Raw genomic sequence first — 12,921 nt, 5'->3', positions numbered from 1 at the left:
AGGAGCAGCTTCCAGCTGAGGGGCTGAAGGCAGGCAGAGCATCAGGTCGGGGGTGTCCCAGGTGCTTCCACCACACGGCCCTCTGGGCTCCTTTGGGGTAGGGCACGCGCAGAGCAGGCAGGAGCAGATTCTTTAGCCCTTGCATTCTCCCTCAGCATCTACACGCCATTCACTGAGGACACCCCCTCAGTGGGCCAGCGCCTCCTCAACTCCGTGCTGAACACCCTCATCATGATTAGCGTCATCGTGGTCATGACGATCTTCCTGGTTGTGCTCTACAAGTACCGCTGCTACAAGGTGAGCTGCGCCCTCTGCCCACACACACAGAAGCCATTGCTTGGTTGACCTATTAGACTCTTGTAGTCTGCAAAATAGACCGATTTTTGGTTCTCTTTCCCACCCTGCTCCTGCCCCAACCACGGATTACACAGTACCCCCCCGAGGAGGGCAGCTGTCTCTTCAACATTGTCCCACTTAATTGAGTTCCTCATTGCAGTGTTCAAAATGTCACTTCTCATATTCAGAGGTTGATTTTCTTTTGCTTCTCCTTCTGAAGAAGTGAGATGCTCCTTTATTTTTTTTAATTATTTATTTTTGTGTAGAAGAACTGGAGTGTAGACCAGAGGTGCAGAGTGAGGAGCAGAACAGGCAAAGTTACTGAAATACACTGCTGAGGGAAGCAGTGGGCGAGACAGGAGAGGTCTGCTGTGCCATATGTGGGTGAGCTTCCTGGTGGGGGATTGAACTCAGGCTGCCACCAGGGAGGCCTGAGATGTTCTGTTTGAGGCTGCCTTCACTCCATACTTTCCCTCCAGGTTTATTTTTATTTTCCCATTTCCCTTCTGGACGGCATGCTATGCAGAGGTCTTCCAGCACTGGGAGACACTGGGCTTAGGCCCCCTGTATCAGTGGAACCGCCACAGGGAGGAATAGAAGAGTTGAGGTTCCCCCGTGCCAACCCATGGGCCTGGCTTTCCCTGAAGACCCCGTCAGCCTGGAGGCATGGTCTTAGGCTTTTTCTCCCAAGGAAGACTTTCAAGTCCAAAAAACCAGAAGGAAGCTAAACAAGGCATTGTCTATTCTGAAGTTGTTCACATGGCTTGCAGAGCACTCTACATTCAAGCTGCTGCCATCTATGGAGGAGGCAGAAAGACAGAAGGGCCTCACTCTAGATAGATAAGCCCTGTCCCAGTTGTGGGTGACCATAGTAGGCATGATGGGTATCTCCATGTGAATGAGATATTACGAGTTTTTGATTGGGATAGGGAGGATAGAGGATGGTAGGGAGCAAGTAAGGGGGATGCTTGTTGGGGGCAGTCGGTACCAGTTGGAGAAGCATGGAACTGGCATTGCTGTGGCTGGCCAGTGGCAGGGACCATTCCCAGGGCCTGTAAGGGAGCAATTCGGCCATCCTTTTCATAAGGCTTATTTGGAGGCTCCATGATCCTTAGGCCGTAGATGATGGTGGCACTAGGTGGGGCAACTGGGAGGAAGGTCAGCACATCCCATGCTGTGTGCTCAGCATGACCTTGACTCTGCATTCACTCCAGGTAAACCAGGTCCCCCTTGGAGTTCCCAGTGGCCAAACTGGTGACTGATGGGTCTGTCCTCAGGGAGGAGTCTGGTAATGGTGGCACTGCCATGCCACTGATGGCTGGCTATGGGGCTGGTTTAAAATCACCTACCCTTGTCCTTGACTCTCCTTGTTTGGCCAGAAGAGAAGGAACTTGTCCTTCTGAGGCCCTGTTTATAGACCCTCAGGTGAGAGGGTCTTCCTGGGACTTCCCTGGTTGTCTCTGTTCTGAAAAAGCTCCCTCGAGAGCCTGCCCTGGTCACCCAGCATCCCGGCTCAGTCCCCTTTCATTTTGTCCTACCAGGTTGTTGTGTTTTTTTTTTTTTTTTTTTTTTTTTTTATAGCTCGTATCACAACCTTCTGTACTTGTGTATGTATTTATTGTCCAACTGTCTTCACACTGGAACACAGCACACGTTATCTCCAGCGCCTGGCGTGAGCATGTCCTGCCTACACGAATGAGTGGGGGGCAGGGAGAGCACAGACCTGGGTGTTTTGGCCCCTCATGTGCTTCCTGGTGACCTTGAAAGGACTCCTTGGATTTCTGTGCCCTTGTAACCTGTAAAATGGCTGCCTGGTACCTTCCAGCAGAGTCAGGAAGGAGCCTATCAAAGATTTTCAGGCTTAGGTGTCAGTTCCAAATATCGTGTGATTTAGGGACACCTCATGGTCACTCTGCCTGTTTCTGTGTCTAGTTTATCCACGGCTGGTTGATCATGTCCTCTCTGATGTTGCTGTTCCTCTTCACCTATATCTACCTCGGGTAAGTGGCAGCTGGTGAGGAGCAGGGTCCTCGGGGACCCCTCCCCCTGCAGCACAAGTGGATATGAAGGATCTGGGTGGGAGAGGTGCCCGTCGGGCCCCACATCCTCCCGATGTCACTGCTCTAAGAGCCCAGGCCTGCGGGCCCCCATTCCCAGGGCCTGCTTGGCATGGAGTGGGGTCCAGGGTCACCACACATCTCTGGTTCCTACTTTAAAACAATTAAGCCGAGTCATCATGTATGTAGGAGGCTCTCTGAACCCAAAGAAGGTAGAAACCCCTAAAGATTTACATGCTAATCTTCAGGTTGGGCCGGGTTCCTCTGGCTTATGGCTTCTAGTGCCCTGCGCTTGGAACACCAGCCTGACCCACAGGCCCACTGGAGTAAAGGAGAAATAACTTTCCCGAGGGCCTTTTTCATGGGTGAAGGGCCTTCCACATCGTGCCAGCACGCATTTACATGAACCAACCCAAAAACTGAGCCATCAGTTATTCTTCCACCTGTTCTAGAAAATATTACACATGTTAAGTGGTAGGACTCTTAGACATGGGGAAAGAGGTGTTTAGTAAGTGAAGTTAGAAGTTGAAAGACCCAGGTTGAACTTAGTGGTTGAGGAACAGGGGTGTTGAACTGTCTGACGCTAACATCTCTGAGACCCCACCCCACGGGTTCGACTTTGGTCCCACAGAGAAGTGCTCAAGACCTACAACGTGGCCATGGACTACCCCACCCTCTTCCTGACCGTCTGGAACTTCGGGGCGGTGGGCATGGTGTGCATCCACTGGAAGGGCCCCCTGGTGCTGCAGCAGGCGTACCTCATCATGATCAGCGCGCTCATGGCCTTGGTGTTCATCAAGTACCTCCCAGAGTGGTCTGCGTGGGTCATCCTGGGCGCCATCTCTGTGTATGGTAGGTGGGTGCAGGCAGGCGTGCATCCCGGGTAGGTGGGTCGGGGTGGTGGTGGGGCATCCGGGGTGAGTCCTTCTCTCTACTTCACAAAAGGTGTGGGTCCTGGAGCAGACCCTCCGTCCCTAAGGAGTTCTGGTTGTGCTCCCTTCTGAGAGCTTCAAAGTTCCATAGACTCAGACTATTGACATGGTTGGTTATCAGTAAGAATAGATGTTTATTGCATGCATACAGTTAAGCCCTCAATGCAGCTGAGCTGTTTATTCCCTTGAACAGCCCTGAAGTTGGGCACAATAGCTACAGATAATGAGGACCCTCAGTGTTAGCTGCTCCTCGATTAGTACGAGCACAATGACCTTATGACTGTCGCTGTGCTGTTGCTGCCACTGGAAGGATGAGGAGTTTGAGCCCATTGTTTGGGTCTTGAGGCAACAGCTTTTCCATGGTTGCAGTTCACCCTTTTAAACCAGACTCCATTCTAGGCCCCAGCCAGTGCAGACTCTGGAGAGTGTGACTGGAAACTGATGGGTTGGGATGCTAGAATAAAGGACAGGGTGTGTTTTGAGAGCCTTGCACTAGGCCTCGGACAAATGCATCTCCTGTGCTCCCTGTTGGAGGGCTGGCTCTTCTCTGGGGGTGACTTGGGAATAAATATCTTTTTGAACATGACAAGGATGTCTTTGTTTTCCCAGATCTCGTAGCTGTGTTGTGCCCCAAAGGGCCACTGCGAATGCTGGTGGAAACTGCTCAGGAGAGAAATGAGCCCATATTTCCTGCCTTGATATACTCATGTGAGTGGCGCCCGTGCCTCCACGTGAATGTGTGGTCAAAGGAGGCCTAAGGTGGGGATAAGGGGCTGCTCCCTGGCCATGGCCTTCAGAGTTACTAGGAGAGTCACCTATACCTGACCAAAGGGGAGGAGTTGCCTTGGTGATCGCAGGAGGGTCTTCACCTTCTGACCCCTATGTCTTGGCTGTTACTCAGGAAGTAACTTGGAGGGTTATAGTGGGAAGGGGGCTTTAGGGGTCTTGGCCAGCCCTTCAGCGCACCCCTTCTCCAGTGCATGTGGTGGGTATAGGCCATGTTCCCATGAACCTGAAGCCATCCCCAGAACTCTTGAAGGCAGGGGCTTGGGTGAACAGGGTGCCCCTGTCTTTCTCACTGGGCTTCCCCAACAGCTGTAAGACTGACAGAAGTTGCGTCTTTCTTTTTTTTTTAAAGATTTATTTATTTATTTATATAAGCACTGAGTATAGTCAGAAGCGCAGGAGGGTGAGAGAATTCACCAGAGCCAAAGCAGGGAACAGAACAGGCAGACTGACGAAATACACTGCTGAGGGGAGCAGCGGGCGTGGCAGGAGAGTTCTGCGCGCCATGTGGGACCCTCGCCCGGTCGCCGGGGATTGAACCGGTGCTGCAGAGGCTGCGGGCAGCTTCGCAACCCAGCAATCAACCGCTATGCCACCAGGGGAGGCCCGACAGAAGTTGTTTCTGAAGGGAAGGCACATGGAATGATCACTTTTGGCCTTTAGGTCAGTCAACAGGCAGGGATTTGGATTTATATATGCATTCAAATGGCTGTGTCAGATTCCCCTTTGTACCACCATGCTGTGCTTTGGGGTGCAGTGTGATCTTCAGCCTTACAGAGTTCACAGCCCTATAGCTTTGATGCCTTCCCCTCTGTTGACAGTTGGTTTGTTTAAATAGAGAATCTGATTTTCTGGGACTGAGCAGTCTGCAGGGTGCACTGGGAATACCTTATATAATGACTGCAGAGTTCTGGATAATCTCTCTGCAACTGGAGACTCACTTGTGGTGGAGAATCAGGGGCAGCATGGCCCACAGTGTAAACACACTTTCCAGGCCCATGGTGAAGAGGAGGAGATACCACATATGGAAAGACTGAGACGATGCTGGATTTCATTCACTGTCTCTGTGCTCTCATGGGGCTTATGTTCTAGGAGAGGGGACAAACAGTAATTAAGAAACACGTAAGTCAGGAGTGAATGCTCTATAGAAATATAAGGCAGGGCCAGGGACCTGAGGACTTAAGGGGAAGAGAGGGTAGGGATGCTGTGTTGCATAAGGTGGCCAAGGAAGCCTTCTGTCATCAGGGGACATTTTACTAGAGATCTGCTTTAGGAAAATCTGGGTACAGTGTTCCAGACAGAAGGAACAGCAGCTGGTGCAAAGGTCCTGAGGTGGCAGTGGGCCTGCTCTGCTCAGGGGTACCCTGAGGCCAGGTAGAGGGACAGGACCAGATCACTGAGGCCCTGCAGGCCATGGTGAGGACTTTGACCCCATTCCTTTGTGAGATGTGATACCACTAGGGGATTTCACACCCACCTGATTTCATGTTTTAAGAGGATCACGTGGGTTGCTGAGTGTGGAGAACATAATATATAAGGATAAGAGTGGTAGCTGGAGCCAGGTTTGCAGGGAATGGGGTTTGACCTCAGGCAGCAGTGGAGGTATTGAGTTGTTGGAGTCTGGGAACCTTTTGGAGGCAGGATTAGCAAGATTTGCTCATGGTTGGAATTGTGGGTGTTGAGAAAGAGATGGATGCTTCGGGCCTGAGCCACAGAAAGGGTGGCATTGCCAGCTCCTGAGAGGGAGGGCAAAGGCCACTGGGGCTGGAAAGGGTAGTTCAATGTTGGGGACATGCCAGCTTGGGACACTCACTAGACAGCCAGGTGGAGAGTGAGAATGAGGGCCACGCAGGATCAGAGTTTCCAGGCCAGAGGGGAAAACAGTTGGTACTGCATGGTGCAGCGCTTTCTCCTCTGTACACTTACCCAGGAGAGTTGAAAGTGGACTTTTTATAACTATACTCACAGCAAAGAGGTGCAAGCAACCCAAGTGTGTATTGATGAATGAATGAACAAACCAATACAGGCATGCCATAGTATGCAATGTTATTTAATCTTAAAAAGAAATGAAATCCTGTCACTTGCTACAACATGGATGAACCTTGAGGACATTATGCTGTGAGAAATAAGCCAAGCACAGAAGGTAAATACTATGTGCTCTCACCTGCATGAGGTGCCCGGAGTAGCCAGAGGAACAGAAAGTAGAATGGCACTGGTAGTGAGGAAAGGGTCGTGGGGAGTTTGTGTTCATTGGGTTCAGAGTTTTAGTTTTGCAAGGTGAGAAAGTTCTGGAGATCTGTTTCACAACAGTCTGGATAGAGTTAATGCTGCTAAACTGAAAACTTTAAAATGGTGAAGACTATACCCTTTTTTGTGGTTTTTTTTTTTTTTTGTGTTTTTTTTCTGGCCACATTAAAAAGCACAATTTGTTCACCTGATATTATTGTCCCCCCAATACAATGTGTTCATTGATATTATCGTTTTCGTGAGGAGGCAAAAGAGACAGGAAAAGGCATTGTCTGCCCACACCTGGTCCATGAGTTGGGTTCCCTGCTCCGGTGGCTTCTAACAGTGGGCACTACCAACACCCATGGGAAGTGAGGTACCAGGCAAGCCTCTGGTGCACAAACTGGGCCACCTGCCCCCCGGCCCTGGGAGCAGCCGCAGGGAACACTGCCTGCATCATCACCCTTTCTTCTTTTCCAGCTGCCATGGTGTGGACAGTGGGCATGGCCAAGCTGGACCCCTCCTCGCAGGGAGCCCTGCAGCTTCCCTACGACCCAGAGATGGGTAAGTCTGGGGGACGAGATGGTTTCTCCTCACAGGGGGTACCTCCTCCGTTGCACTCAGTCGGCCTGGCCTCTCCAGGAAGCTCGAGATCAGAAGGGCAGGAGAGGTAACCAGCCTTCCTGACATACGCATCTCAGAGACGGAGTAAGGACGGGGCTTTGGTCCTCTGCCCCGGCCCCATTTCTTGTGTTCTCCCTCCCTTGTTAGGTGCAATCATGAACCTTCGTGTTAGAGCTGGGTGAGGTGGCTGGGTCAGGGCTCTGAGGGACTCACGTTGTTCCCTGAGACCCCCTGACTGGGCTTTTGTCTCTCGCCCTTACTGCCCCCTCATGTGATGACCATCATCGTCTTTTCCTGGACACCCAGAAGAAGATTCCTATGACAGTTTTGGGGAACCTTCCTACCCTGAAGTCTTTGAACCCCCGCTGCCTGGCTACCCGGGAGAAGACTTGGAGGAAGAGGAGGAAAGTAAGGTGCCCCAACGGCCTGTAGGTCCCGGGGTGGGGTTCCCTGAAATCAAGGGAGGTGGAACGGGGGCCTCTTTTCACACTGGGGAGTTTACAAAAGTTAGGGCAAATCCTGCAAATGCGGACCCCGGTTGGCTGGCCAGAGGGACTGTCACACTGAGGCTACGCACGCATGTAGTTGGGTTCACTGAATGCTGCTCCGTGCTGGGCCAGGCCAGGGAGCTTCACGCAGGCCCAGCTGTGCTGGCACTCACTGTCCAGCAGGCCCAGGCACTAATCACACATGCTGCGAGCCTGGGGTGGATGGTTAGGCGAGCTTGGGGTGCTGAGGAGACAGATGGGGGTTCTTGACCTGGTCCCAATGGATCAAGTTACCCAGGAAGTAACTTAGAGCTAAACTCCAGAGATAGAGCCACTGCAGGAAAAAGAAGTGGGGGGGTGTTTCTGGCTGCGGGGACAGTAGGAGCAGAGACCATGGGGCAGATGGCACCCAGCTAGACAAAGTGAAAGCAGGACACTGAGCAAAGTGCACAGATGGGGCTTGAGGCTTCACTTGGGACTTGAAGGGCCTCAGAGGAAGGAGGATCTGGCCTGTGTCCATGAGCACTGCGGGCAGTGGGGTTTGAGTTGCGTGGGAGATGGGCTGTGAAGGGGGCCGGGTCATAGCCAGGGGATAGTTCCATCCCGACAAGTACACTTGAGTTTGAAGATAGAGTGCCCCTTGGGACCTGCGGTGTGGCTGTGAGGAGCGGGAGGATGGGAGTTGGAGATGGTGGGTAGCTAGGAGCTCGCAAAGCAGGCTGGGCTGAGCAGGTCTGATGGGGCCCTGGAAGACAGGGCAGGGGGCAGTGTTGGGGTGGTGCCCAAATGGCTGGGGTGGCGGAAGAGCAGGTGTGGAAGATGAACCCAGAGATAGGGCTGTTTACTTTAGGAGAGTAAATAGTCTTTCCATCAGCACACAGTTAGAGACCACTGCTATGTGCCAGCTGACACATGAGAGTATGGAGCCGCTGCAGTTTTAAGGCAGCCTCTGCCCTGGAGAAGTTTCCCCTGGGAGCAGTCCAGGTGGTGAGTGGGAGGTCTCAGGGCAAGTCTGGGGAAGAAGGTAGCTAAGGGGCCTTGAGGACGAGCGGGCGCTCACCCAGCAGGCGGGCTGCTGTGCTGTAGCTAATCATGGTAAAGGGCACAAGACCACCCTCCTGCACTTAGCAACCACAAGCTTGGAGGTCTCCAGCGTCTGGCTAGTTGGCTACAAACCCAGGGTCCCCCCCTCAGATTTGACAACTCACCTGGAATCACACACAGAACTCAGAGTTTTATTTCAGAGAATACAGCTCAGGACCAGACAGACCATATGGTGAGGTCTGTGAGGGTCCCAAGCACGCTCTCCTGGGACGTCAGGGCGCGTCACAACCCAGCACCCGGGCAAGTTCGTGGAGGCGCAGGGTCTCCAGTGTTTGTGGGTTTCAGTAACAGGCGTGACTGATTGAACCATCTCTATTCACATGCCTGAGCTGCCCCTCCAGACCCTCCCCTCCCCCAGAGGTCCAGCTGGCTGAGTCACAAGCCCTGCTGATCCTCTCATCCGCATAAACCCAAGTGGGATCCCAGTGGCTACTGAACCAAACCGTGCTGACACTCCATTACTTGGGGATTCAAAGGATTTAGTCTCCCTCCCAGGAGCCAGGGACAGAAGCCGCCATTATACTGCATCATTGGCAAAGGCTCCCCTGAGAGAGATGGACACTTTTGGGGAACTCTAGGCTGGGGGTGACTGGGCAAGGGAGCTGTGGGGGGAGAGTTAGACCTGAAGGGGTGTGCTGTACTCAAGGAGCAGCTCAGATTCAATCATGGAGGCGGTAGGGAGCAGGGATGGTTTCTGTGTGGTCCACATAGACCATGGCAGCTTCAAGGTATGCAGACTCCTGGAGGCCAGGAGGGGATGAGGCTGTGGATGGGAGAGGCGAGCCCTTGGGGTCCACACCCAGGCAGCGGTGGAGAGGAGCTGGAGCTGCCCACCCAATGGACAGACGAGCTTGCAGGCTTGTCTGGGTGAGGGGCCAGGAGGAAGGCATAGTGGATGCCCAAGGGCAAGGTGAGACAGCAGGTGTGAGGGTCTATAGGATATCCAGGTAAGATGCCAGTGGACACATGAAGGGGGGGGGGCACTCAGGGAGGAGTCAGGTCAGTCTTTGATATTCAAGTTGGAGTCTTCAGCATAGCATGTCCAGACTGTGGACCCCAAGAAGGGACTCCTGGGATGGTGCAGTCAGAATGGAGAGTGATAGGGACACCACCCATGTCCTTGTTGGTCATGGGGTGAAAGGGACAGTTGGAGCAGAGCCTGACAGAGGCCACCTTGACCAGGAGGGGGGATGCTGCATGTTTGGAGCCAGAGGAAGGAAGAAGAGGGGTGTGGATGAGGCAGCAAGCAGTACGTGTCCGTGGCACAGGCTGTCTCAAGTCTAGGTGATTACATAAATATTTTTATTATTGTCTATGGTGAGCAAAAGTACCCTATAAACTAAAGAAAAGCTACTTGAAAGCATTTTAGAAGCTCTTCTTTCCTTATCAGTCACAAATAAGCTAATTACAAATTGTTTGTTTTTAAGGGGAGGGGGTCTCCAAAGGACCTCTAGGTATTACACACACACTTGAAAATAGTGAGATTAAATTTCCTATAAAACATTTATACTTAAACTGAGCAGTTAGTGTGCAACAGTCTCCAGTGCCAGACATGGCATTTTGATTTGCTCTTTTCTTTACTCAGGTAAGTGCCAACCACAGGTTTTACCTTTGCAGCCCACATTGCAAATCCTCCAGTCCATGGGATCCCCTAGCACCACTAGCTACTCTTTTTCAAATCCAGTCCTTGTCCCAGAGTCCAGGTGAGGTGGGCTGCATGTTGACACCAGCCCTTCTGGCCCCCGGCCCCTGATTCCCTTGGGCTGGGCAGAGCAGCTGGACTGCTTGGCTGGTGTCAGCCTCCTCTGTCACTGCCTCTTGGGGCTTTAAAAAGATGACAGGTTCACTCTTCCCCACACAGGAGGGGTGAAGCTTGGCCTCGGAGACTTCATCTTCTACAGCGTGCTGGTGGGCAAGGCGGCGGCCACGGGCAGTGGTGACTGGAACACCACGCTGGCCTGCTTCGTGGCCATCCTCATCGTGAGTGGGCTGGGGCATGACATGGGACACAATATCCCGAGGGAATTTTCAGTCTTGACAAGATGCAGGGACTGGGCCTGGGACGGGCTCTGACATTATATGGTTGCCTTGGTGTCGAGGGCTTGGCTGAAAGCTCTGCGCCCTTGTCTCAAGTCACTGTGAGGCTGGGGAGCTTACCTGAGATTTATAGGAGAGGACGTAGAAAGAGGGCCTGGCCTGTGGACCACAGAGCTCCTGAGAGACGAGCTGTGTCAGGTCTCTGACTCTGGCTGTGTGTTTTCCCTCCTCTGCCACCCAGACACCGTGGCTTTTAGGGGTGGCCCCATCACTTTGAAACCCCAGGGGTGGAATTAGGAGATTCCTATAGTCATTTCAGAAGAGGGGTGGGTGCCAGATACACCTTGTGGGGGAAATGTCCTGTGACTCCCCCTAGTTCTCTGCCCTGTGAGGCACATTGAAGCCAAGGCTGCAGATCTTTGGAGATCCTGTGCCTGCCCAAAGTGCATTTCAGGGCTGGAGTAATGGAACCTCCAACACCCTCAGCTCTGGATTGTCTGACTTGTTGCCCTGCTGTCCCCAAATCTGGGACAATCGTTCTCGTTCCCTGGCTCTTCCCTGAGCCACTGGCTGCATCAGCCAGGGGGGCACAAGGCGGGCAGCCGCTGCGCCTGCTTCTAAGGGCAGGATGGTGCTGAGCATCTCTGGTTCCCAGGCTATTAGCTGCTGAGAACTTCACTGGCATCTGAGTCCAGTTACATATAAACGTAGCCCCTGAGGGCAGGCGTCCGACCATCGTGTCACACGTGTCACTCCATAGCCAGTTGGAGGGATGACCTGGGAGAGGGTGCCCTGTTGTAGGAGACAGAGGCCTGCTTTCTGGCTCATTCACTGACATGCAGTGTGTTATGTTAGGGATGGAACCCCTGCCCTCTGGCACCTCACAGAGCTGTCAACAGGACCAGGAAAGATGGTGGGGTGTCCAGAGCTAATGCCCAAGAAGTCCTTGAACAGCCCTGAGCCTGGAGGCTGGGCTGTCACTAGCCCTTCCCTGCCCTCCGCACCAGTGGTCAGATCTCACCCCTCCCCTTCCCGTCCTGCAGGGATTGTGTCTGACTCTCCTGCTGCTGGCCGTGTTCAAGAAGGCGCTGCCCGCCCTGCCCATCTCCATCACGTTTGGGCTCATCTTCTACTTCTCCACGGACAACCTGGTGCGCCCTTTCATGGACACCTTGGCCTCCCATCAGCTCTACATCTGAGGGGGCAGGGCACTGCGGGCCAGGTGTAGGAAATTTTAACTGCAGTTGTATAGCTTTACATTCTAGTGCCATATATTTTTAAGACTTTTCTTTCAGTAAGAAAAAAAGAGAATAAAAAAGAATTGTGTTTACTTCATGAAGAGGAAGAACCAGTTTCTTGGTGCTAGTGGTTTTGTCACCAGATCTCGGCTCTCCCTCCGCGAACACTTGCTTCACTGATCAGAAGCAGGAAGCGGATCTAGAAGAACCGAGGAGGGCTAGAGACGTGGGGCCCGTGAGAAGGCGCCACCCGCACAACCCCGCCTGGGGTGCTCCGAGGGTCAAGACACGATGGCGGGCGTGCAGGTACTCGGGACCAGGAGTCCAGCCCTGACAGCTCTCAGCACCGATGGCTCTGGCTGGAGAAGAAAAGCCAATTTTCTCTGCAAGGAATGTCCCCAAGCTTTGTCTACGATGGAGCCATTATTTTATTACCTTTAGAAACTGAGTCCTATTTTTGTTCCAGCAGTGACTGCTGGGAAGTGGCTTAATATTAATGTCAATAAATAGATGAATCCTGTTGGAATGGTGGAGTTTGGTCTGTTTGTGAGAGTGACCCCACCCCCTGCATCTCTCAGTCCCCGGGATGGCGTGGTTGGGGCACAGAAGGGAGGAGACTTGCCCAGTTATGAAGGAGAGAGACTTCACTGTCCCCTCCTCTTTCCAGACATTGACTGGAAAATTTCCTAAGCCCATGCATTCAGGGAGTAGAAAGGCCTGCCAGCTGACAGTGAGGTCAGCACTGGCTTCAGCTGTGTGGCTGGCAAGAGAGACTGGTTCCCTTAGCTGTGGTCGGTCTATAATAGAGACCATGGCGGCCCGGTGTGGGCTCTTCTTTCTTGTGGCTACATGCCTGGGTGCTGTGGTGCGGGGCATGGAAAGGGACCTGGCTGGGTTTTCCTTCTCTCCACATCACTAACAGATCACAAAGGACATCTCAGAAAAGCCCCTGGACAGGCCTCTGTAGCAGTGCAGGGCTGGTGCTGCTACCAGGGGGCACAGCCCTTTGATGACAGATGCAGATACTGAGTTTGCAGTTCAAACCAGTGGTAGCCCTGTCTCCTTGTTCCAGAAATCACATGAGTAAAGGCGG

General features: G+C 52.9%; 1 protein-coding gene across 6 annotated transcripts in view; it reads left to right on the top strand.

Annotated features, from left to right (window-relative positions):
- PSEN2 (presenilin 2) overlaps nt 1-12,382 on the top strand; it is a 28,298-nt gene extending 15,916 nt beyond the window's left edge. For 5 of the 6 annotated variants that reach the window (XM_037510341.2, XM_037510337.2, XM_037510338.2 and 2 more), the window contains 8 exons: nt 156-297; nt 2,269-2,336; nt 3,025-3,245; nt 3,935-4,033; nt 6,818-6,901; nt 7,268-7,369; nt 10,415-10,533; nt 11,634-12,382. In XM_037510341.2, coding sequence (XP_037366238.1) covers nt 156-297; nt 2,269-2,336; nt 3,025-3,245; nt 3,935-4,033; nt 6,818-6,901; nt 7,268-7,369; nt 10,415-10,533; nt 11,634-11,789 — 991 coding nt within the window. In that variant the 3' untranslated portion in view covers nt 11,790-12,382. The remainder of the gene's footprint in view (nt 1-155; nt 298-2,268; nt 2,337-3,024; nt 3,246-3,934; nt 4,034-6,817; nt 6,902-7,267; nt 7,370-10,414; nt 10,534-11,633) is intronic. The other variant, XM_037510342.2, reaches the window with a different exon arrangement.
- Nucleotides 12,383-12,921: the final 539 nt, after the last annotated feature.

Source organism: Talpa occidentalis, unplaced genomic scaffold (assembly GCF_014898055.3).
Source record: "Talpa occidentalis isolate TD23 unplaced genomic scaffold, MPIMG_talOcc4v2.1 talOcc4.14, whole genome shotgun sequence".
Classification (NCBI taxonomy): Eukaryota; Metazoa; Chordata; class Mammalia; order Eulipotyphla; family Talpidae; genus Talpa; species Talpa occidentalis.
Note: the sequence above shows the minus strand (reverse complement) of the source record. Positions and strands in the feature narration are given on the sequence as shown.